Source organism: Lampetra planeri, chromosome 7 (assembly GCF_965212315.1).
Source record: "Lampetra planeri chromosome 7, kcLamPlan1.2.h2, whole genome shotgun sequence".
Taxonomy (NCBI): Eukaryota; Metazoa; Chordata; class Hyperoartia; order Petromyzontiformes; family Petromyzontidae; genus Lampetra; species Lampetra planeri.
The window spans coordinates 3,861,232-3,888,332 of record NC_136113.1 but is presented as its reverse complement, the minus strand read 5'-3'; the positions used below and the strand labels follow the sequence as shown (position 1 = coordinate 3,888,332).

Sequence of the window (27,101 nt, the reverse complement as noted above, 5' to 3'; positions counted from 1 at the left end):
TCTCAATCATATACGTATTTTAATTGCGATTACGTTCAGGCAAGATGCAGCTGTGAGGCTTTGTGCACATAGACGACGACAATGTAAACAAACAAAAAATGACAAGAATCGGATAACGCGAATCAGAAACAAAATCATGCCGGAGGAGAGTGAATTCGGCATCCCTCCCGTGGTGTCTCAGCTGCCCCAAAAGCAGCAGCAGCCTTGTGTAGCTGCCCCATCACTGCCCCCCCCCCCCCCAATCACGTAATCTGCCTTCTCATGAAAATACAGGAATTTGTAATGCTTAACAACATTGCACTTGTTACGATTTAAACAATTCCATTATAATAACTCAAGACTTTAACACTGTACGTAAATGGACTTGGCAGTTAGTTGGCAGGCTGAAAACACTTGACTGCCACCATTAACAAACACTGGCCTATAACTCAAATATACACAAACATCGAGGGCACTGTCAATCACAGTTGCGGTAGTTGTGTGGATAATAAAGTTGGCCAATAACTGGTACTACTTCTAGTCCTTTAATCCCAGGCATGACATTTAATCATAATGAGCAACAATCAGAATAATACACTGCAGTGGCTGAATATCAAATATTAGCACAATAAATATGAAATGTATCTTCAAAACAAGTCACGATAACACAGCTCTCCCGAAACCTGTGAGACTTCTCTCATCATAAGTGGCTTCCAATTGTGAACACGTGCCACCCCGTTTGCGAGTTACGCTTGCATTGAGAGTTTCGTTCAGCTTCAGTGGTTATAAAGACCATTGGCCTACTCAGCCACGAACCTCCAACCCAGAACTCCACCCTCGCCACCGCTACGCCCGTCGTCCTCGCTTCGCGTCGTTGCCGGCTCCTGCCTAGACGAGGTTGTCCAGCGTGAGCTGCTGGGGCCTGACGTCGATGTCTTCGTGGTCGTCACACGGCCCCTCGTACTCCGGCGCCAGCTCCTCCTCAAACATGCGCTGCAGCAGCGTGTCCACCGTCCTGTAGCCTGCGCCGCACGCACGCGCACACACCCACGCACACGCACACACCCACGCACACTCCAGTGATCATACGAATCTCTCACCGCGTTCCACTCACAGTCGTTCATCATCACCTCCGATTAGCACGGTTGGCTACGTACGGTGCGAAAGAAGTTCACCATACATCATTACATACGTTGGCGCCTTTCTAGCACAAATCTGCCACTCAAAGTGAGTTATGTATGTTGAACTTCTGTCGCACTGTACATAGCCAACCGTGCTAATCGGAGGTGCAGGAGGACAACGGCCGTATAATCGCATCTGAAAGCGCGCAATGCAGTGACCGTCTTTGTTGAATGGCCAGCCAAAAGCTGCTGCGTGGATGACTGGAGTTTACGCTCCTTGACGAGATCAGCGACGTATTGTGGTTCATTTGTGGCGAGCACTTTGTGTGTAACGAGTGCGACATCATAATGTTTTCGTTCGGCAACCGGAAAGCAATGCAGCTTGACGAGCACTGGACAGATCTGGTCAGATCTTGCAATTTGCACACGCTGCAGCTGAGTAATGTTTTCCTTACTGAGAGCCGAATGTGACTTTCAAATATGGTACCTTCAGTGGACCACACATGACCACATACACCTCAACCACTTCTGTCACTGCAAGAGGCCCTTGCGGTGACGAACGTGAGACTTGAGCGTGCTCAAATTAGAAACGCGCTGTTGCCACGTCAAAAATATTCCAATCCAGTACCGGATACATGCGGCTAATATGCTTGCAGCGATAGATAAAATATAATTTGGATGGTTTGGGAATGGTAGGCCCCGTGTGGGCACGAGCCGTATGAAATGAATGAGCAGGCTGTATCGGCCCATGGTCTGAAGCTTTCCCAACTCTAGTTTCACTCCCGGGAAAACACATTCCGCAGACTCTCTCTCTGCGCTGCTGCTACATTAACAGGGGCAACGTCGTGGGTGGCGTCATCGGTTTGAGGGAGCAGCACGTACGCTTGTCCGATATTTTGAACATGATGCGGCTGCCGGCGGGCTTGCTGGTCTCCACGCCGCTCGGCTCCTGGTCCTGCGTCTCCATGTTGTCGACGAGCACCATGCCGTTACCCGCCGCGTCCTCCCTGGGAAGACAGCTGTGGCTCGGAAAACGAAAATTTTTCTCCTGCATCTACGGCCATCGCTGCCACCCCCATTATTATTATTATTCACAACCCTCTGTCAATCCACTTCTGGAAAAAGGGATCCCCACACTGTCGATCATGGGGTTTGACCGTACTCCACTACGCTGGCCTGTGAGGATTGATAAACTAGAAACTAAAACTATTTTTTATTTTGCCAGGTAAGGCCCACTACCTTTTACAGCTCTAATGGATGTGACTACTCAACATCTATTGGTCTGCCAGCTTCTGGAGAAGTCATGTACTGTAAAGGACACGCCAGGCCTATAGTCTGAGCCATACTGAAAAAAAACCCAACAACAACCACCTATTATTGTGGCGCATCAGACAACATTTAAAGTCATGTTTACAATTTTTTTTATTTTACCAGTTAAGGCCCACTGAGCTATGTAGCTCTTCTCCAGAAACGACCTGGCCACATATGATAGCTCAACGAAGTGGCTTATCGCTTGGAAATGTATAGCAGCCAAATACTCAAAATGCATGTGGATTCCAAATGTGGAAAGAAAAACTGGAGGACCCGGAGGAAAATCTACACAACCACGGGGAGAACATGGAAACTCCTAATATACAGCCGTCAGGGTCAGGATAAAGCCACACCCTCCTGCATACCAGGCGAGGGAGTTAACATCTCACCACCATGGATTGGTAAGGGCATGGGGGGCAGAACCGGTTCAGATGTTAGCCGTGACCGATAATCAAACTTTGGTAACCAGCCATAGCGCAGTTTAAAAACCACTGTGCCACTGCTCTCCCCCTCCCCCCACCACCCATTTCCTCTGCTGTAATGTCCAGAGTTGAAGTTGATCTGGCTTACCATCATACCTGTAAATTGTACGCATTCATTTTAAATAGAGCTAATCTCAAGGACCGAACAGCCTGGATGATCATTGCTCATCCGTCGTCAATGACGCGGGGTTGCGTGCACGCTCCTCTCCGATAATGGAGCCGCCCAGCTCGGGCTGTGTTGAGTAGCCTCGGGGTGTCGCGTGGAGCCTCACTCGGCGATGCCCAGCCCCAACTCCTGGATCTTCTTTTCTATCGCCGACTCCGTCTCGCCCTTGTCGAGCGTGTACTCCAGGATGAATGCCTCCAGGATGAAGGCGATGAATATGCTGGAAAGGGAAACCGTACGCGCAGCACGCGGCATTGAGCTACTTGACTCTGGGCAAGAGAAATGCAGGATGCAAAAAAACTTATTTGTTATCAAAATGCGTCGCCGTAGAGGAGCAAACTCACTTGATGACCAAGATGACGACGATCATGTGGAAGAGGATGAAGTAAACCCTGGCTCCTACGTTGGTAACGGCCACAAATCCGCTGGCGAGAAGTGCTTGCATCAAGGAGATCAACTTCAAACATTTCTAAAGCCTCTCGTTGTACTTTTCCCAGAACTACTATAAACGATGCCAACTAACCTACGAGAGAAGCTATTGCTTAACAGCAACTACGGTCTTTGGACGTTTTGTGAATAATGTGAACCTAATTCCCAATACACCTTGGCACATTCCAAGGTGCTGTGTATGAAAATATATAAGACAGAGAGTTGCATTGAAAAGCAAATTATGGAAAGGGGTGTTTGTTCAAGAAGACACGTATAATGCGTTAGATTGCTACGGTATGGCAGCTTAAGCTTGGGTTTATAATTAATTAGATTTTAACCGACTTTCTCGAACGAGGTAATCATCAACCGGGCCTACATCTCCCGCCCCCCCCCCCCCCCCACATAATAACTCGCGTGGGGGCTGCGAGAGGGAGGATATCATGCCACTGGTTCACCACGGTGAGCTCCACCAGCAGGACGAAGGAGGAGGAGAGATCGTTGAAGTTGTTCTTGCAGTACTTCTCGTTGTAGAACTTGGAGCCATTGAGCAGGGGGTTTCCGCAGAACGGCTGAGCGTCCGAGCTGCCAGCCGGAAAGAATCGGATCTTTCCCTGGAACAGCTCCATCCCGAGGATGGCAAACGTGTAGTAAAACACCTGGGGCGGGACGAGGTGGCCTGTCAGAGGTGGCCTGCTGCACGCGCCTCTGCTCACGGAGCGCAGCAAAGACGACGACAGCGGTTCTCAACCTGTGGGGGTGTACGGCCACCCCCCCAGCTCCACCCCCACCCGCCCCTCCCCCCGGCACCAGCCCTGGCTCCGCCACCCTATACGGAAGGGTGCAGGTTGCAGCATGAATACTGTGCAAGAGAAATGTTTTTATGTGCGCGGGGAATGTCCGCTCCACGTTGCAAGTGACAAAACACACTCCTACGCAGCATGAAACGAATGACTCACTCGCACATTTCCGCGTTGACTCGAGACGGGGGCATGTGATTTGTCTGTATTATCGTGACTTTAGTAAACTCGGTTAGCGGAGTGGGGCGTACCAATGAGAGCTGCTGCCCAATGATCAAGAATGTGCCCGTGCTGGTTGGATCTTGGAAGCTAAGCAGGTCTGAACTTGGCTGGTGTTGTAGTGACCACATGAACATACCAGATATTGTAGGCACATGATTAGAAGTGCTGAGGTACCAGGAGATGGTACTACAGCAACGGCGTTTGCTCTAGACGTAGATTTTATCCACACATCAGATTTGAGTGTATGTGGAATCAATAAGGCTGTGCAGAGCTATGTTATCCCCTCGTATGCTTGGGTTTTCTCCATGTAGCTTGACTTCAATAAAAATCCGAATACTCGTAAATAGTATTGGCCAAACATCCCAATGCACGGCTCTCCTATAAAAAAAAAAAAGTGTCTTGAGACTTGTCAGGCTTTGCTGGCTAAATAATTGGTATCATTATTATGAACAACGGCCTGGTCGGCAATCCACAATCACTCTCACCATGACGAGCCCTGCGTACGTCACCATAGTGGGGCCGATGTTGATCATGGTGTGAATCACCACGCGGAATCTGTGGCGAGACCATAAATCGGCAGCAATTACATTTACTTGTCAGCAGTGACTGCCGTACGTTGCAGGGCGAGGACAGAGTTGTGAGTGACGTAGCCTGACGAACGTTAAACATTTCTGTGCAATACACCCTTCCTTGCCTGCAGAATTAACACAAAAACTCAACATCAAGAGTGAATGAAAATAATAACACCTGAAATATCGTCACACTAATTATCAGAATTGTTATGGGAATAACGATGCATGAGGTCATAGATTAATAATGATTCGATTGCTGGCCGTATATGCATCGAATCATGCGTGTACGGATCAATTCCTTTTGATTGGTGCATTGTTCGGTACCTGTAAATTATAGTTATTAGTATTACTGCTACCTTGTTTTGGGTTCATTTGACCCCTGCTGGCCACAAGATGGCGCCACATTGACCACAACAGAAACAAGAACCGCAACCCCCGAACCGTGACGATTCGTTAAATTGTGAGGTAGTGGAGGGGGGGAAATCGTGATTAACCGAAACACATTCCTGCGGAGTGAGCTGGTAGGAACGTTGGGTTGTTCGGTCAATGGCCAGGGTCAACGGCGGCGTGGCGTATTCCGCAAATATGGCCGACTGTGAGGGCGGGCACAAGCCGGCGTGAGAAGGTTAAACGTTGAGTTTTATAAGGGCACCACAGGGTGACCAGCCCCTCCCCACGCCTCCCACCCCCCACCCAGCCCCACCCCTCCCACCCCCCACCCAGCCCTTCCCCACCCAGCCCCTCCCCACCCTCCCCACCCAGCCCCTCCCCACCCTCCCCTCTCCACCCAGCCCCTCCCCACCCTCCCCTCTCCACCCAGCCCCACCCCTCCCATTTTTGGATGCACGACGGACGGACAGAATAAACCCCTGTGGGCTGGTGTAACCAGGAGGTTCCTACCAGCATAATTATGCTTTTGCAGACAACCCTGTGTCTGTCCGAGATTTAGACCGTTAAATATACGCCACTTGGCTTTTCCCTCACAACTCACCGCTCAAAACTTTCAACGATCCTCAACAACCGCAACACACGGATGATCAACAAGAAGTCCAAAATCTGAGTGCTGGACGTGGCTGGAAAAAACGAAACAGAGGCGGTCAAGACTCCTGTAAGCTTACTCGATCTGCACGGCAGTAATTGAAGCTGCATTGCTATAGGCGTGCCTCCTTCTGTAATAAAAAATAGATTCCCGTAGAAGCAGGTTCATCATAATCCTCTGACAATACAATTGCATTATCCCCCGAATGTACGGGCGATTGTGAGAGATAGCACTGCAATGAGGAGGCATGGCAACATTCATCGCTGATGTCGGCGCTACGCGCAGCGCTATGCAAGGCCATAGGAGGGTTACTGCTGGTGCTTGTTGGGATTATAGATTGGATTAATTTAGGAGGAGGTAAACACCTATTGCGATTAGAAGTGTCTCAACCCGAAACCTGGGTCAAGTTTCAATAAACAGCGTACATCGAGCAGTTGGCAGAGTAAAACATTAAGTCAGAATCCACAAATTGAACTGGATCCCTAACACTGATATAATTTACTGAATAATAATACTTAACTGCAGCCAAGTGTAATTATATGAGTGCAAAAGTAAAACAAAACCAAACACACACTTGCACGTATTATTAATAGAGATTTAAAAATGGCTCTTTCCATGAAGCGAAAGCAAATGTCATTGAGTATTTTTTTTTGGTAATTGATATAATATTTCACTGAACGGATGCTCATATTTCACATAACTGCACCTTTAAGTGAGGGTTCAAATGCATGGACAATTTGAATCTGGCTACATATATCACCCATCAAATACCAGCACTTCTCAACAATATATTCTGTAGCCCTCATAAACAGTCATGATTAAACCCACAACTGCATTACCATAGCAGGGAATAAGGGTTCTGACCTCCCACAGATGTGTTCACGTACAATAATATAATATTAAAGCAGTTATAATAACGTGCGTGTCATCCTTTAGCCATGAATGAGCCGTGATTGTTTACTCACTGGAATGTACGATGATCGTTGCAAGTAGAGCCGAGACGACGATCATCACGTCAAACCTGCATTTAAAAATAAAGATTATTGTGCGGCAAAGTGGAGTCACATGGGCAGCGAAAGAGACGTACGTCACTTGGTCAGCCTTTATTGGGGCGACTTGAGGACACGTGGTCGAAAAGTATTCCAGGCGGGGTCATGGAATTGACCCAGACCAGTCTTGTAGTGCCATGGGCCACGTCTTGACTTGTGTTCGCGGCTCGCTGCATCAAATGTTGTGGGTGTTATAAATATAACTTATCTATTATTTTAAATAGGGTTGCATCTAGTAAATGCTTACCCCGAGCTCTCAATACTCTGATAGTGCGCTGTTTTTGAGTTGTATGCCTTTTAGCGTCATCTGGTCCAACACCAGTGGAGACTAGGCTCTAAGAAAAGCCGTCTCGGGTGTGGACCAATCAATTTCAAGGACAGTGCATATCATTATCAGAGTTGTCTATTTTTGTTTGCATTTTGACTGCTTGTGTTGTGGTTATTGCAAACATGATCCCTTGTATAAAGGTGTCAGTTTTGGTGCCAGATAAAAGGGTAAAAACCTACTACTATATCTTGCTACTGGCAAAGGAGGTCTCATAAAGGGTTGCATCTGTTCTGGTCAATTTATGATTCTGAACAGGGCTGCAAAATCTTAACATGGCCCCACTCATCTTCCTTAATGAGAGCACTCCACACCACCCTTGCGAGAAGGGTGTGTATGATGTACTGTGGAATGAATGCAGACCGTGCAATGCACCACGGGATGAAGCTTGTTTCACTTGCCAGTTCCAGAAGTTGCTGCGTGAGAAGAAGGTCTGTGGCTCGTACGTGTACAGCTTGAGCAAGATCTCCAGCACGTAGAGGCCCAGGAAGAGCCACTCAGCTTGGCGGATCACCAGGCTCGCCTCGTCACCCGCGATGAAGCCCGCGTTCAGCAGGATGACCCCATCGAAGAAGTAGCGGAAAAACCTGCGCCGATTCGGCAAGATGGCTCGTGATTACCGAGGACTATAATCGGAATATTTATTTATACGGGGGGGAATCCGATGAGCTATAAAGCGCTTTTTCACAGATGTGCAGTAGGGGTGGTTCAAAATGTTACAATAACAAAACAAAAATATGATAGGAGTGCAAAGTATATGAAAGTTCAGCAAATCGCCAAAAAAAAAACAAAACTGAACTAATTTTTTATTTCACCAGCTAAAGCCCACTGAGCTATTAGCTTTTTTTTTCAGAAGCGACCTGACCACAAATGATATCTCAACGAAGTGGCTTGTGTCAAAAATTATAGCAGCCAAATGATCTAAACACGTTTCCAATTTACAAGCAACTAGACAAAAGCCCTGTTACACGGCAGGACGACAAGGTCGGTGCAATCGACAAGGCAAGTATTGGCGACCTGCACTCTACAAATGTTTTAGGAGTTTCATTCTTACACAGGCTTTCACAACCAATATTACGATTGACAATTGTATCCTTTCGGGTTAGATCGCCTACGTATAATGGCAATTAGAAAGAAAGCAAAACTCGACAATTTTAATAAACTTTGTCAAAACTTTTGCTGAAAAGCAAATTCGCACATTTGCCCACGTGATATGTATCCCGCATCTCCGATTAGCACGGTTGGCTACGTACGGTGGCTCTCACTGATATCATACCTGCACGATCTCACCCAAAATAAACCAATTCCGAATAATTTTTGTAAGTTGCCTATTCTCAATGGTGCAGAGCAGTGGTGTGGTGGTTCATGCATTTGTCCAAGAACCGGGGGGCAACCTGAGTTTGCTTCCTCGTCATGGCCTGCATGAGTGGCGATGTCTAAACTGGTGCAGCAGTGAACACAGCAGCGTCGTATCATGGTGAAGATATATGTTGAACTTCTTTGACACCGTACGTAGTCAACCGTGCTAATCGGAGGGGCAGGCGAAAGACAACAAACTAAACACAAAAATCATGATGATGATGATGATTACGATCCACTCAATGGAAGGGGCACGAGACGCGTAGCATCGCGCTGACCTGTGATGTACGACGTGACGCAGGGCCTGGCTTGCGGCGGAGCTGTAGACGCGGGGGGCACAGCTCTGCAGGGGGTGCTGCCGCCCCCTCGTCTCGATGACCTCGATGTTGAGCAGATCGGTGAGCCGCACGAACGCCTGTTTGCCTGCCACACGGCACCGGGTGAACGCGCACCGCCATGACGAAATCACGCAAACGTAACTTGTGTAAAAAGAATAATGCACGATTGCACTTTGGCCCTGGCGATTTGTGCAGTATTTGTTGAATATTAGACGATTGATTCCCATCCATATGAATGTTAAATAGCCACCATTTCCTCAAGACACTCAATAAAAACTAAATTAAGTAATAAATACAATAATAGATACAATAATAACATTATTGTTACGGGAGCCACAACTCACATCAGTGACAAAGTCGTATCGAAACTGGCCTTAGGCCTCCCATAGGTTGATGAGCCCCGCCCCCCCCCTCCCGATACGTTCCATTCATTGACCACATTCTGATAAGCTCCCCCCCCCCTCTCCTCCCCCTTAACTTGTATTTAAGAGCTTGCATCTTGAATCCCTGCCTCACTTGATGCAGCAAATCTGGCTGTGACGGTCCCACCTGATGACGGAGACTTGTGTTGCCTCCGAAACGTCGTGAATTTATTATTTTATTTTTATTAATTTTAATTTCATTTTTTACCTACGTGACTTTACCGAAAGAACCAAGAGTATGATGAGTACCTGCCGTGGCGAGCAAACATCGGCACTGGGGAGATGGAGGTGGCCAGGCCATGGTTCCGGACACGCCATCCCCTCGTGTGCCGTGCCAGCCTTAATCGGTGCTCACTGACAGCACGACGATGTTTTGCCCCAGCAGTGTATACATGCGCAAGCCTTACCAATGTGGCCCGTGTGCTCCTCGTCAGACACCTGCCACAGCAGCAGGCGCTGGGCCTGGCTCATGCTCGGCACTGCCATCCCCACCAGCTGCATCCAGCTGTGCTGGCTCACCGCCCAGCCCTCCCCGAGCCGCTCGCGCAGGATCCCAAAGGCCTTGGCCATCGTCCGCCGCTTGCTGAACACCGAGTTGCGAACCTCATTCTGGAGAACGCAAAATGCACATTGATCCCATTTGTCCTTCACGTCGTCATCGTTATCATCATCAAGATCATTATAGTCATCGTTATCATCATCAAGATCATTATAGTCATCGTTATCATCATCAAGGTCATTATAGTCATCGTTATCATCATCAAGATCATTATAGTCATCGTTATCATCATCAAGATCATTGTAGTCATTGTTATCAAGATCAAGGTCATTGTAGTCATTGTTATCATCATCAAGATCATTATAGTCATCGTTATCAAGATCAAGGTCATTATAGTCATTGTTATCATCATCAAGATCATTATAGTCATCATTATCATCATCAATATCATTATAGTCATCGTTATCAAGATCAAGGTCATTATAGTCATCGTTATCATCATCAAGGTCATTATAGTCATCGTTATCATCATCAATATCATTATAGTCATCGTTATCAAGATCAAGGTCATTATAGTCATCGTTATCATCATCAAGATCATTATAGTCATGGTTATCATCATCAAGGTCATTATAGTCATCGTTATCATCATCAAGGTCATTATAGTCATCGTTATCATCATCAATATCATTGTAGTCATCGTTATCAAGATCAAGGTCATTATAGTCATCGTTATCATCATCAAGATCATTATAGTCATCGTTATCATCATCAAGGTCATTATAGTCATCGTTATCATCATCAAGATCATTGTAGTCATCGTTATCAAGATCAAGGTCATTATAGTCATCGTTATCATCATCAAGGTCATTATAGTCATCGTTATCATCATCAAGATCATTATAGTCATCGTTATCATCATCAAGATCATTATAGTCATCGTTATCATCATCAAGGTCATTATAGTCATCGTTATCATCATCAATATCATTATAGTCATCGTTATCAAGATCAAGGTCATTATAGTCATCGTTATCATCATCAAGATCATTATAGTCATCGTTATCATCATCAAGATCATTGTAGTCATCGTTATCAAGATCAAGGTCATTATAGTCATTGTTATCATCATCAAGATCATTATAGTCATCGTTATCATCATCAAGATCATTATAGTCATCGTTATCATCATCAAGATCATTGTAGTCATCGTTATCAAGATCAAGGTCATTATAGTCATTGTTATCATCATCAAGATCATTATAGTCATCGTTATCATCATCAAGGTCATTATAGTCATCGTTATCAAGATCAAGGTCATTATAGTCATCGTTATCATCATCAAGATCATTATAGTCATCGTTATCAAGATCAAGGTCATTATAGTCATCGTTATCATCATCAAGATCATTGTAGTCATCGTTATCAAGATCAAGGTCATTATAGTCATCGTTATCATCATCAAGATCATTATAGTCATCGTTATCATCATCAAGATCATTATAGTCATCGTTATCATCATCAAGATCATTGTAGTCATCGTTATCAAGATCAAGGTCATTATAGTCATTGTTATCATCATCAAGATCATTATAGTCATCGTTATCATCATCAAGGTCATTATAGTCATCGTTATCATCATCAAGATCATCATAGTCATCGTTATCAAGATCAAGGTCATTATAGTCATCGTTATCATCATCAAGATCATTATAGTCATCGTTATCATCATCAAGATCATTATAGTCATCGTTATCAAGATCAAGGTCATTATAGTCATCGTTATCATCATCAAGGTCATTATAGTCATCGTTATCATCATCAAGGTCATTATAGTCATCGTTATCATCATCAAGGTCATTATAGTCATCGTTATCATCATCAAGGTCATTATAGTCATCGTTATCATCATCAAGATCATCATAGTCATCGTTATCATCATCAAGGTCATTATAGTCATCGTTATCATCATCAAGGTCATTATAGTCATCGTTATCAAGATCAAGGTCATTATAGTCATCGTTATCATCATCAAGATCATTATAGTCATCGTTATCATCATCAAGATCATTATAGTCATCGTTATCATCATCAAGGTCATTATAGTCATCGTTATCAAGATCAAGGTCATTATAGTCATCGTTATCATCATCAAGATCATTATAGTCATCGTTATCAAGATCAAGGTCATTATAGTCATCGTTATCATCATCAAGATCATTATAGTCATCGTTATCATCATCAAGGTCATTGTAGTCATCGTTATCAAGATCAAGGTCATTATAGTCATCGTTATCATCATCAAGATCATTATAGTCATCGTTATCATCATCAAGATCATTATAGTCATCGTTATCATCATCAAGATCATTGCAGTCATTGTTATCATCATCAAGGTCATTATAGTCATCGTTATCATCATCAAGGTCATTATAGTCATCGTTATCATCATCAAGATCATCATAGTCATCGTTATCATCATCAAGATCATTATAGTCATCGTTATCAAGATCAAGGTCATTATAGTCATCGTTATCATCATCAAGATCATTATAGTCATCGTTATCATCATCAAGGTCATTATAGTCATCGTTATCATCATCAAGATCATAGTCATCGTTATCAAGATCAAGGTCATTATAGTCATCGTTATCATCATCAAGATCATCATAGTCATCGTTATCAAGATCAAGGTCATTATAGTCATCGTTATCATCAAGATCATTATAGTCATCGTTATCATCATCAAGATCATCATAGTCATCGTTAAGGCTTCGGTTTGTTAAGACACGAGCGATGTTGGTTAGAGGTGACCTGCTCGCACACACCGTGGTAACACTTCCTCTTGTAGTGACGTGCACATGGAATATCCTCTCTCATGCTGGCGGGGGGGGGCTAAATTTAAATCTCTGAGCCTGAGATACTTCTGCTAAATGCTAAACATTCCAATTACCCACAGTTCAGCTTTGATTTACAAATGACAAAGTTCACATGGCACAGTTTTGCTTCACTGTGTACCCGTCGCACTGATCAATTACCCGTAACCGTTGCCGCCTGGTAATGCACGTGTACCGCGAACGCTCGGCAGCATGCGACAATCGAGGATTGCGACGGAGGGGCGTCAAACCGGGACTGGGCCCGTGCGCCCCGGCCGTCCGGGGTTGTGCGTGCGGACCCAGCCCGTGTTCACCTTGAGGTGCTTCCTGTAGTTGTTGTAGACCACCGCCAGGAAGATGGACATGAACAGGTAGGTGTTCACCACGATGTAGATGATGAAGAAAATGGCATACCAGCTGCTGCTGTTGTAGGCTGGCATCCTGCCGACGATGAATTCACATTTGAAGGTGGTCGTGGCGGGGGGATATGCGTTTGCGTCTGTGTGTGTGTGTGGTGCGTGCGAGAATGAGGAGTGGTAGCAAAGTGGTTAATGCCCTGCGCTTCGAACCCAGATACCCGGTGTTTGACTTCTGCTCACGGCCACCATCAGTGACTATTATCTTAACCGCTCTTGGGCCTCCCCTAGGTCGGCTCGACCTCAATATACGTACCTGGTGAGGCGTGTAAACATCGCCACTAGGGAGACAAAGGTGGCGAGGCGTGGTGCTGGCTAACAGCACTTGCCTCAACAGTCTGTTAAGTCTATACAGGGGGTCTTTGTGCATGCGAGTGAACTTCAGCGACTTGTTATTATGATTGCTTGGTGCATGGTAAAGTGACGTGAGTAATCTAACGAACCGTGCATTGGGTTTCATTTTGGCAATTCAAAAACCTGCTCGTTAAATTTATTGAAGGTGGTAAAACGACGACAGTAGGAGCAGAAACGCTGAGCTGGGAATGGTGACGCACGCCTGCTGTGATCCGGCGATTTGGAAGCGAGGGGGTCAGTGACTCTCGTAGATTTGTAAAAGCACAAAACCCAGGAAGTGGGCTTGTGAAACCCATGTGTGGATGCTTGAGTGTTATATCTTTGTAGGAGTGGTGTTTCGCTGGGTATTCCCAATTCCTTCTACACACAAAACTTCCTGAAATGAAATCGGCCATACATTCCAATTTAGGACCCCTTGAGAAAATAGTCTTGAGACTCAGTGTGGCTTTTCTTGTTGAGTAAAACACATTATGATTGTTTACATTATAATTTATCCGAATTCCCCAAAAATCCACTTTCTTTGGCAACAACGGCCTTACTCAGTACGCCTGTGCTGCAAGTTGCTTCTGTTGTTGCGCACGAGCTTATATCAACATCTATCTGCCACACTCCAGGCTGTCTTGAGTCAGCCTGGTGTGTGTGTGTCCTTCACTGAGTGTGTGGAGCCATGTATCTACTGTGTAATGGATCTCAACATATTAGGAAGCCACTGGAGCTATGCACTTTTAAATCGAAATTGAAGACTAATTTCTCTAGAACTGGTTTTCGTGTTTAGTTTGCTGTCCTTCCCCCGCATCTCCAATTAGCACGGTTGGCTATGTATGGTGCGAAAGAAGTTCAACATGCATACGACATGGGTGTCGAGCAAGCGCCCCTTGCCTTGCAACTCACATGACGTCAGGGCTGTTGGACGTCGTCACCAGCACATAGAGCTCAAAGAAAATATTCAAGTAGTTCTGAAAGTACGGCTTCCCTTCACCTGTGATCAAATGTCTGAAATGAAACAACAGTGCGTGTCAGACAGGGCAACTCTCTAGAGCCCATTCAACGAGTAGAAAATTTGCAACCATAACATGTTCCTTCGGAGTGGGCAGGTAGGAACTTGGTTGGACAGCGCATTTGTGCACGACAGACAGAGAAATAATACCTGGTGGGCAGTGTGGAACCTGTTGTTCCTACCTGTATAAAAGATAACTTTACTTGAGGTAGCCAGGCAGCCAGCCAGGTAGCCAGCCTCCTTAACTATCGGCCCCTCCCCCTTGCTTAGGCCCCTCCCCTTACCCCCCTCCCTTAGGCCCCTCCCCTGACCCCCCTCCCTTAGGCCCCTCCCCTGACCCCCCCCCCCATATCCTTAGGCCCCTCCCTTGACCCCCCCCCCCATATCCTTAGGCCCCTCCCCTGACCCCCCTTGCCTTAGGCCCCTCCCCTGACCCCCCCCCCCCATATCCTTAGGCCCCTCCCCTGACCCCCCCTCCCTTAGGCCCCTCCTCTGACCTCCCCCTCAGGCCCCTCTCCTGACTTCCCCCTTCCTTAGGCCCCTCCCCTGACCCTCCTTCCTTAGACACCTCCCCTCTCCGTACCCGGCAGTAGGTCTCCACCAATCAAAGAGCTGTTTATATTATATATTTATATTTATGCACGACAGACAGTCAGACAGACAAAAAATCCCTGGTGGGCAGTGTGGAACATATTGATCCTACCTGTATAATTTTGGATGTACATTCCCACCGAGCGTATTTCTGGGTCACTAGAAGACTGAACTTGTAGCCACAGACAAAAGAAAATAGGTCGACTGGATGTGGCGTGTCACATCCAGTATACCAGACAGACCAGGTTGAATTAAGCCCCGGTCTCAATGACCGTAATGTGCAGATATTGAAAGAATGATCCGAGTGTGCCGACACCTTTTCCTGAAGAGCTTGAATGCCATGAGGGAGAATATGGCAATGCTGAAGAGGAAGAGCACCAGCACGCCCAGGATTTCCGGCAGTGTTCGTCGGATGTTCCGGAACGAGCGACGCAGCTGCACACCCGAAGCACACAGCACAATGTCACGACCTCGAGACGGGAAAAAAGGGCGCACGGCACCGACACAGACACGGAGAGAGTGAGAGAGATGGCGACAGTTCCGGCCTCAAGTTGGGCTCTCACCTGCCTGCTCTCGCTGAAGTTGATGACGAAGAGCGGCCGGAGAGCACGCGACCACCTCACGATGTAATAGCCGCTGTGCGTGAGCGCAACGTAAATAACCATGTCGATCACCGTCAGCTGTGGCAGTGGGAAGACATTACGCAAACATTCGCTTTGCTGGGCAGACGGCCTCGTGAACAGAACTCACATCAGCCACAGGTCCTGCAGCAGTGGCAGCTGTGGTTGGCCACTTTGGAGGCAAGGGTTGGTGGATCATGCAGATTTTTTTAACTCCCCAACCCACTGGGCTGTCATGAATTTGGCGGTACGGCAAGTGGATTAGTTTGTTCCTTGAGTGCATATCTTTAAGTGTTAACCCTTTAAATGCATGGGGTTTTTTCTGTGTTCTCTGGTTTCCTCCCACATGCCAGACACCTATTGACAGAATTAGCCGTTGAGTCTCAAGACTGAAAAATAATATAGTGGTTTAGCAAGGCTTTTATGAATAAATAAAGGGAATTCTGATTTAGGGCACAATAATGACTGTTGTTTTTTGTATACTCTGATGACTCAAGTACCACTCTGGGGTTGAACAGAAATGAAAATGGTCATATTACGAGAGGGGAAAGCATCTACTGCTAACATAAACTTGAGGCACAACCATTCGGTAGCCTCAGTCATCTGCACGGAAGGTAACTGTGCGGTAGAACAATATAAATTTGATGCTTCTAGCTTTTGTAGAAAAAGTTCCAGCAATCAACGAAAAATAATTATTTCATGAGCAGGCATTTGTGTTTTTTTTAAAGAACCCAACATACAAACATCTGCGAGGGAAACACAGCTCATGAAGGCGTAACATTTCTGGGCGAAACCCCCTTTAATAACGGGAACTACTGGAAACACTTGGACTCACAGCCCTACCATCGTCAGAGATGATGATCGGGAATAGCCCATGGGCAGACATTTACAAAGGCACGTGAAAGACGTTCAATCTTGACCACTTACGATAATGGTGACCAGGACACAAATGTTCTTGGGGTCCTTCCAAAACACGCTGCGCTCCGTGAACTTTGCCAGGTGCACGAGGCGAACCGAGAAGGCCACGAGGCAGAGGCTCTCCAGAAGCATGGTGACCTGCGTGGAGGCGGCCAGCGCTGGGGTCATGCGTCGGTCTTATCAGCTGCAGGCAGCATCAATCAAGTAGAGCTGGATTCTTAAACTAGATTTTCTGGTGGGCCACACGTGTAGACCATGGTCTAGAGCAGCAGGCAGTACCGCCAAACGTAGCACCGATTTATTGCTACGGATGATAAAAGTTAATTATTTGATAACTCATTTAAATTGGTTTTCACATCATTCACAGCTGTTGGCCACAGAAACAAATTGGAACCACTAAGGTTTTGCGACCCTGAGGTGGTACCAACAGGTGAAATATCTAGTCTGGCCTGACAGACTAATAGTACATTTGTGTGCGTCGTTGGGCCACATGACATCGAACGTTATGGCGGCATACATCGCCGTGACGCCATAACCTCTCTATATTTTGTCTCCAGGTCTCTCTTCCTATTGCTGATGTCGCTTGCACCTCGCTAATCTCGATCTCTTGGATTCGGCTCTCTCATCTCGGTCTCTTGGTTATGTATCTTTCACCTAACTAATCTGTATCTCGAAATGTCTCGGCGAAAGGGTTAGCATCTGTGTTTTGGTGGCAGGAAGTAATGTGTACCAAGATCTGGTGACAATGTGTTGCATTTTATTACAGTGTACTGTACAGTTTTTTTTATAGAGCTTGACTGACTGGTCTGTGGAAAGGTTGTATCTTTTGGCAGGCAACATAGAGTATTGCAGGATGCACCACGGGCCGCAACATATGGTCAATAACCTGCTTAAAACATCGAAAGAATGTGAAAGCATCCTGCAGTAGGACCCTCATGAAGCCAAGTTGAGACTCGGTGAGGCCTTCCTAGGTGATAATATAAAATAAGTTACGTGACGTTAGGACTTGTATGCCTTACCCAGAGAGGTGATTCCAGCTGAGGTTTAGCAGGGCTCTCCAGGAAGGCCAGAGCCAGGTTCAGCGCCAGAAACACGTACATGGGTCCCCAGGTGACCCAGCGCGTGTACAGGCGGTAGTACCTGATTGGGGTCATGGCACAGATCACATTTCGTGGGTTTTTAATTGGCATTAGTAATATTTATGAATGCAAAGATTATGAATGTAATTTAAAATATATTACTATCATGTTAATACGAATTACCTGATTATCACTGTGATAATTCATAACATCATACTAAGATCATTGTTATATTCATGAACGATGTGTGTAACAAAATTATTATTTTTGTTCCTGGGTAGTAAGTGTTATTTCCTAATTGCTTATGCCTCAAAAGTACATAGAATGGCTATTATTCCTCACAAACTTTGCTTTTGTGACCAGGACAGTGATATTTAGAAATGTACCTATTTTCAATGAGAAAGCGTGTGCATTTGTGCCATTCCTTCACATAAAGTCCTGATCACAAAAACAAAGTTTGTGGGGAATAATAGCCATTTTCTATACTTTTGAGGAATAAGCATTTAGAAAATAACACTTAGTACCCAGGAACAAAAATCGTGTTACATATCAATATTAATCAAAATGTACTATTGTCATGGGTTAAAATTTTAACAGTTGCGCCATTATCATTTGGCAACGTTGATGATAGGTTCAATTTCACTATTGCGGAATGACACTGCGGTTATATTTTTTCAACCATTTGCTGACCAGATGCAGCGGCGGGCCGTTTGGAAGGGGATGTTTCGCGCAAACTGCGCGTCCGAGACATACGCGGCGGCGAGCTGGAATGCCTGGGGAAGGGAAGCAGCGATCACCACACACAGCACACGGACCTCGGCTGCCTGCAGACTTACCCAATCACTAACCGTCCATAATCCCACCCCTTTCGTCTTTGCTACAGTGGGAACTCGGTCGGAAACGTGCCTATTACATCACACCACGTGGTCATCAGCGTCGTTGTGGAGAATATAAGCATCGAAATAAATCATTTGGACAATACGCCTCCTACTCGTATCTGTGCAACATAAATTTAATTCTAATTTACAGATTTGTCGGCCACCACAACCTTCTGTGGAGTAACTTGTTTATCAGCAGTAATTATTTAATACAACAAAAATATGAACCTGTTTTGACATTGAGTGTCTCCTCAGAAATCGAAAATTCACTCCCAGAAGATCGGTTGGACCGATGGGATGTAAAAAAAACCTTTAGAAAAATGTGTCATGTGGTAATACGGGTTTCGGAATGAGGCGTAGCGCCAGTTTATTCACTTTGTGACAGTAACATTACATCGCAGGTAGTCTGTGTGCAGTCGCCAAGTGACCCTTACAGCTGTCAGACAATGCTGGTTATGTACACGTGCTCTGTCGCGTGTGTGTACACACTGTGTGGACAACCGTCATGTTTGTCAATGCCTATACAAATTGCGCTATGGCTGTGTAGAACAAATAATAATCTTGTGTGCACTTAACTCTAGGCAATCGAATGGTCGCATTTTGTCTCTGTGTACGTTTCACCAGGGCAGACGGTGCTTGCCCCGTGTGATGTGTTCCACATGTCTGAGCTCAGTCGCCTTTGCTGACAGTGTTTGCATTCACGCAGTGGCGGCAGCAGCAGCTCTCTGCACTCATGCAAGAAGTTATACTGGTAGGAACGAAGTGAACCATCCTACAATAGATTATATCGTCCGTCCGTCCGATTAGGTGTAGCAACATCGCCCCCTACTGCAAACACTTGGCAGGACCCTACAAAAACCTTTACACGCAGTGAGGCTTTCCTGGCTAAACAAGTGTAATAATACATAATGTTTATATTCTTTGGTTATTAGTTCCTACCAGCCCACCCTGCAGGGACCTGTTTGAACTCTACCTGGATAAACGGGTGGGGGGAGAGGGGGGCATGGATTGTTCATATACGCAGAGGGTTGGCTCGAGTACGGGGAGGTTATTGTTATTTATCACTGTTATTATGCTTGTTTACCCAGGAAGGTATCAAGACCCTTTTTCCAGGAAGGGCTCTGCCAATTTTTCTCAAGGGGAGGCGATACTGCTGTGTGTAATCCCAATTGGGATATTTGGCCAATACCACACATCCAGTTCACCATCATCACGATCCATGGGGAGATAGCACGTCGGTGGCCACTGCATATTTCGTCACTTCCAGTTACATTTTAACACGTAAGCTTTCGCGACCAATATCCATAATAGAGGGGTTTTTGGGGTTAAATCGCGTAAATATAATTGTGTCGTTAAACCTGCCACCACCCGACACAGTCAATGAGTAAGGTTTGTCACGCAAACAGAACATGACAATTAGTTACTACTTCAGCACACCGATCTAACCCCCCCGAAAAAACCCCATTTATTATGGATAATATTTGTCGCGAAAGCCTAAACCAACCCGCACTCGTCGACGTGGTCAAGTTTGGTCAAAGTAACCCACGCGGAAGCCCTCATCCAGAAGTGCATTCGCGTTTTTATAACTGGTGATGTGGCGGTGGCATGACGTGGCAGCATCCTGACTTACAATAAACCCGCTTGCTCACAAATTCCAGCAAGGAAAAGTAATCCTCAGTGTAAGAAGTCGGTCAACATTTGGTTATCCAATCGGTGCGTCTGGGCCCCGTCATCATAACGTGGAACCTCCACCAATATGCGTGGGTCCTCAACAGTTACGAGGTTCGCTCACCGCGTGACGGAGTAAGAATCAGAATATTGAGTTATCCTGGAGGAATCCGATGAGCTAAAAAGATATTTTTCACAGATATCCAGTAGGGGGCACGTCAGAACGTTACAACAACAAAACACAAACACGATGGGAGTGCAAAGTAGTGGAAAGGTAAACAAATCACTTTAAAAAAATACATACAAATAAAACTAAACTATTTATATCTTACCAGTTAAAGCCCTCTGAGCTATTAGCTTATTTTTCTGAAACGACCTGGCAACGAGTGATAGCTCGACGAAGTGGCTTATCGCGCGGACATTCATCACGGCAAAAAAACAACAGAAATAAATAATATTTAAAAATAACTTTTTAGAAACACGCTTTAATGAAATGTACCCTATTAGTAATGGAAGAACTCCACGACTCCAGGAAGTGGCCCCGAAGCTTGCAATAACGAAAGGGACCGTCGTGATTTACAGCCAACGTCAGTTTACCGTTGACAATTAGAGGCAAGCCGAAACATAACATATAAAAAAATAATGTTTTAAAATATGTTTTTTTTCTTTTTTATGATAGAATATAGTATTGTCATCAGTATGACATAAGTATACCAAGTTTGCAGTCGATACCACATTGGGAAGTGGGTAAAAATTGAGTTACAAGATTTGAGGATACAACAACAACAGACAGAGTTAATAAAAAGCGTGTAATAAAATAATAATAACATCGGCGCAATGTTTCTAAATGCGGTGGGATAAACCCTGGAGAGTCCGTAGAAGCAAGCGAGGAGCGCGCAACACGCGTTGAGACTCGGTGTGGGTGCGCGCATCAAGGCAGCGTGACCTTGCAATCATTAACCCGACACAAGCCCCTGGCTGAGTTGGACACCCCGTTAGGGTCTCAGCAGACGCGGCGCTCACCGTCCGCCACTGCGTCGTTCTCGAAGAGTCAACGCGTCTCACAAGAAGAGCACATACTCTTTGGTTCTTTCGGTAAAGTCACGTAGGTGAAAATAAAAATGTTTTTTTGCAGTCACGAAAACTTCAAATATAGAAGAGCTCAGTTCAGTTTTTCAGTTTCATGTATTTGGTATAGCCCTGTGAGCCATTCGGCTCTTGAATCGGGTGCAACCGCAACAAACAAAAACATGAACAAGAAAACATCTTAAAGTGACTATGCGCAAACAGAAAAATCCAGGTAAAAACTGCAAAGTCTTCTAGAAAAAAAGCACCGTACACCAACGCTGTGCAAAAAATCCCAGTGGGATGCAAGTCAAACAACAACAATCAACAAAAGACAACTTAGATTAAAGAGCGAATAGGGGGGGGGTTCTTAACCCCGCCACCAGCTCCAGATTCTGCTCGGATGGTGTGGCCACATTGTGGTTGCTCGAACACCAAATAATCTTGATTTGAAGCTTTCATGACAGCTCAGACCCCGATTGCTTGCCCATCGCCACATCAATAACCTCTTGTTGTAACAGCTCTCTCGCTGGTTCAGCAGTTCCACTGCTGGATTATTTTGTCCGCCTGAGGACGACCGCTTGTGTTGGGATCGAAGCGTCGTGATTTTTATTTTATTTTTCTACCTACGTGACTTTACCGAAAGAACCAAAGAGTAAGGATGCCTTTTGCAAGGAATCACGTCTTCATTGACCATACGTACGCGTGGTAAAACATGCAAACACACTTGCTCTGATAATAAATGCATTGTCTTTGAAAACGGATTGGCCAACACCAGAGAGAGAGAGCCTTCTTTATGGCCTTACAACATCAGTGTCAGACGAGAAAACGCCAAAATACGAACAGTACAAAGACTGCACGTAATCAGAACATTTTAGCTCGGCTTGAGCAGTTATTTCCAGAAAGGGTAACACCTATTCTTATTTTACATATACTTTGATACTGGCAATAAAAAGGTCCCATAGATATTCTAGTTGGTCTTGTCTGGCATGTCTGTTTACGTGCTATGCCAAAGGGCCATTGTCCGAAACGCCGCCAATAATAGCTGTTTATTTGAAGACCAAAGTGTGTGTTGACGAATGCGTTGAATTTATTTGTGCCTGTGCACCGCTGCCAACGGGAGTATCGCCACTTCATTTGTATAACGGCAAAGCTGTCAAGCCCTTATCAGCGCCGACTTTATTACACACCAATTCAGACCTTTATTGGTCACCCCGTGCCCTTATAAATCTCAGCGTTCATCCTACAAAGTCCCATCACAAGGGAGAAATAAACAAACAAATAGACAAAACATTGTTTTGCCCGTATTGAAACGGCTGTACGTCGTATGGACCTGAAAACTACATTTCCCTGTGCAAGAATTCGGGTAAACCGTGTGGGTTCACAGCTATGCATCTGCTCCGTCTCTCTGGCTTCTCTGTTTATGTCGAAGGGCCACTGTCCGAAACGTCGCCAGTTATACATGTTTATTTTAAGGCCAAAGTGTGCGTTGACGAATGCGTTGAATGTATTATTTGTGCCTGTGCACCACCAATTCACTTGATGATAGACCCGCTAATGGGAGTGAACATTGGTCCGCCCAAAGGGGCATTTGGTGGCGCAGGGCCCAATTCCAAAGTACCCCTGCAGCGCCGACTCTGAAGGAGACCGATGATCCTTGACGACTGATTTGCCTGCCGAGGCGTGGCAGGTGAGTTCTGTGTTTTTAAATCCTTTATATTAAGTTCACTTGCTTGCTTGCGCGCTTACGACCGTGCAAATCTTTCGGTCGTTTTTTAACCCACTTCCCGTGATCCAATCGAGCTGACATTTTGCACACAGACTCGTTGTGCGTGACAATTTATTTTCGTGAAATTTTTTCCCCAAAATTTTACACTTTTTAGGAATTTTTTTAAAATATTTAATTACCAATTGCTTAATGGTGGCAGGCAATCATCTGACCCATAGGTGGCAGCCATCTCAAGCCAGAGGACGAGAGGACTCTAGCCGCCACGCATATAAAGGATTTATAGTGAAAAACTTTGTTTTTACGGGTAAATTTTTTTATACTGCAGCTGCATCATCATTATCAAAGATTCGACGGCTTGCGAGTGCGGCCAGGAATCCAATACCATCGACCCACATCGTAAACACTCCGCCGCTGCTGCGGTTTGCTGCCATCACCCACTTTAAAGGAGGAATGGACGAGATCGACTCTGCTTCTGAACAAACAATCGAGTGGATAACAACATCTAAAATCACACCTTGAATCTGCTGCTATGAATCAGTACGAAAGAGGAAGACCACCATCATCATCACCATCGTCATACGCCAGTTCAGGCTGATTAAATTAATCGAACAAAGTAACTTTTTTTTATGTGCACGTGGAAATCAGTCGAGCACCACTACAATTTCGCAATTTGAGGGGTGGAGAGGCTGTAATGCGTTAATTACACTCTGCAGACGTAATTACCGCGCATTACAAATCGACCCACAACTCGTAGCAATGCGATGAGAATTTGTGGCTCCATTGTGATCATCACGTAGCCACCTCTTCCCATCATCACCTCTCGCAACCCCCACCACTCTCATCACCTTCTCCCTCCCTTCCCATCTCCTCTCACCTCCTGCCCCGTCTCATCTAATCTCTCCACTCTCATTTCATCGCCGTCCTCACCCACAAACCCCCTCCTTCATCACCGAGCCACCGTCCTCACCTCTTCGTCTGTCGGGCCCCGCTCGTTCTCGCGACCCTGAGGCTGCATCGTGACTGCTGCAGCCGCGGGCTTCTTCTGCCCTTGCTGCTTCTGCAGCTGTGTGGTTTAAAACACAACTTCTCTCCTGCAATCCGATTCGGCCGGGCACCACCAGGGCGTTCGAACCGGTTTTTGTCGAGGTTCGCAGTCTTTTCCCCTCCCTATCCCACCACCACCACCCCCCACCCAGATGGAAGTCTTCAACGCGAGTTCCGAGTCCCCGTGTAGGAGTCAGGGATGTGCGTGCCGCGGCGGCGTTGAGAACGTCGCAAGTTTACGCCAAAAAAACAAAACTAAAGTTGATTTATACAAGTTTGTTTTTTAAAGAGAGAAAGAGACAAACGCGCACTGTGTTCGTTGCAGTGGAGGCGCGGGCGAGGTCGTCATGTGACGGCGCTTCCTGCGCAAAGTCCGGCCCCAGAACCCTGCCCCGTTCCAAACCAGCGGGCCAATTCCTCCGCCGTCCGCGATGGGACACTTTGATCACTCCTCCCGTCGTTCGGCGACGGGCAACTCTCGCTCTTCCCGTGACGAATGAGCCCCCTTCAACCTTCTGCCGCTCGCTGCTAAGACTCCCACGACTCCCCTGGATGGACACCAACAGCACTCCCACTCGTCCGTGGTGGACGCTTCAATTATTCGCCGAGCGAATGTCTTCTTCTTTACCCCCCCCCACACACACACACGATGAAGATGGTTACCGAACTCTCATGGCAATAAGGCTGGTGGATAACTAGCATTCCTCAAAAGAAACCCAATATAGCCCTCGTTTAAACAGGCTAGGGGGGGGGGTACAATCGTTAATGTTGAACGACAGCTCAACAGTAATGAGTAACAAGACAATCTGCGTGCCACTCCCGTGCATTTCTGCCGTCACCCCCCCCACCCCCACGTATGTTTATAAAAGCCGAAGGAAAACAGCCACTGCAGTTGAATATTGCACCAACATGTTTTGAAGGATTTAGAAGATAAGGGGGGTGTGCTGAGCCTTCAGGAAGTGGGAAGGGGGTTTGGTGTGGGGGGGGTCAGCAGTCTGCAGCCCCCTGAAAGCTGAGTCGTCACTCCCGTTGTGTCATCACCTCGGTGATTTCCATGTTCGGTTACCATTCTTCTTTCAACCTCGGGGCAGCTGCATTGCAGGCGCAACAGAATCAACTAAATGATGAAATAAAGAGGCGGACGAGAGTGGGATGGAGTGCTTTTGGGAAGCTGAACTCGATAGTGAAAAGTCACCTACCGGTGTACCTTGAGAATATATTGTATTCAGTGTAATTACCAGAGGTGGGACAAAGTCATTGTTATGCAAGTCCAAGTCGAGTCGCAAGTCATCAAATTCATGACTCGAGTCTGACTCGAGTCCAAGTCACATGACTCGAGTCCACATCTCATAGGTGGGACAAAGTCATTGTTATGCAAGTCCAAGTCGAGTCGCAAGTCATCAAATTCATGACTCGAGTCTGACTCGAGTCCAAGTCACATGACTCGAGTCCACACCTCTGGTAATTACTGCCTGCTATGACATGGATCAGGGTCAGACATGAATGGAAATGGAACAATGTGGAACCTTGCACAAAGCATACTGAATAAACGGTTGCTTGAGGTTACGTGGAACAGAAACAATAAAACATGAATTAAAGAGCATGCGTAGATTGACAATTCATCACAAGTCGGCTTGGGCAGGACACGTCGTGTTTGCACGAGTCTTCATTACATGTTGGTTCTTTCAGTAAAGTCTTTAAATCAGGATTGAACCGCCTCTACGGGGAGAGTTTCCACACAACTATTATATATTTTAACAGACTGCGAGCAGTTTTTTTTGCTGTTGTCCCACCTGATGACGATTGCTTGTGTTGCGATCGAAACGTCGTGATCTATTAGTTTTCTACCTACGTGACTTTACCGAAAGAACCAAAGAGTATGGATTCCGGCAGTCACGAAAGCTTCAAAAATCAAGCCTTCATTATCAACTTTTTTTGTTTCCTGCCAGGTTTGACGGTAGGGGACGATGTTGCCGAGTAATTTGCAGTTACATTTTCAGCATTTGGATATTTGATCAATACCAGTTATCTTCTTGGTTCTTTCGGTAAAGTCACGTAGAAGGGAAATAGACCTGTTCTTCACCTGAGGACGGCTGCTTGCGTTGTGGCCAAAACGTCGTGAGAATTGTATTTTATTATGTTTTATTTTTTTATTATTTCCCTTCTACGTGACTTTACCGAAAGACCCAAGAAGATGAATCCCTGCAGTCACGAAAGCTTTAAATCGAAATTCAATACCAGTTACATTATACTGTTTGTTTTTAGCTATGGAAGAACACCAGAGAACCCAAGAGGTTGGAGAAAATACAAACTCCACACTCAAAGGCACCCGATACCTTCTTGCAGCGAGGCAGGCACACGTGTTTGCCACTGCACCACCCCCCCTGCCCTCCATAAGACCCAACGGTAATGGATGACGGGAGTGGTCGCCAAGGGATGTAACGCTTCCCAAGGGTCGTTCACCGAGATGAACATGCTAAAATATTCCCAGAGATCGATTAATTCTATTTCACCGGTGCTTTGTGAATCTCACCCGTTTCCACGATACACATTCTATACGAAGCCAAACAGTCAAGCCTTCGTAAAACGAGCATATTATTTTATGCACGGTCAATGATTCACTTAACCATTAACAGCTTGATGTACCAGGTAAACCAATAGGCAGTGCAATGTCCAATAGAAATGGCGTACTGCAGTTTTGCAGAGCTTTCAAGTACAATTAGCGGTTGTCATTGTAAGTGCAAATATATTTATAT

General features: G+C 45.7%; 1 protein-coding gene across 1 annotated transcript; it reads right to left on the bottom strand.

Moving 5' to 3' along the window:
- Positions 1-25,050, bottom strand: LOC144719791 (two pore calcium channel protein 1-like). The gene is made up of 19 exons (XM_078595987.1): positions 24,269-25,050; positions 18,652-18,734; positions 17,902-18,022; positions 16,892-17,020; positions 15,908-16,024; positions 15,661-15,779; positions 14,648-14,749; positions 13,301-13,427; positions 10,019-10,220; positions 9,130-9,274; positions 7,894-8,079; positions 7,084-7,139; positions 6,071-6,152; positions 4,993-5,062; positions 3,928-4,144; positions 3,404-3,494; positions 3,166-3,279; positions 1,983-2,107; positions 1-1,001 (listed from the first exon to the last, which is right to left on the bottom strand). The coding sequence occupies exons 1-19, from the start codon at positions 24,314-24,316 to the stop codon at positions 868-870; spliced, it is 2,268 nt and encodes a 755-aa protein (XP_078452113.1). The 5' UTR covers positions 24,317-25,050; the 3' UTR covers positions 1-867.
- Between the last annotated feature and the right edge of the window lie 2,051 nt (positions 25,051-27,101).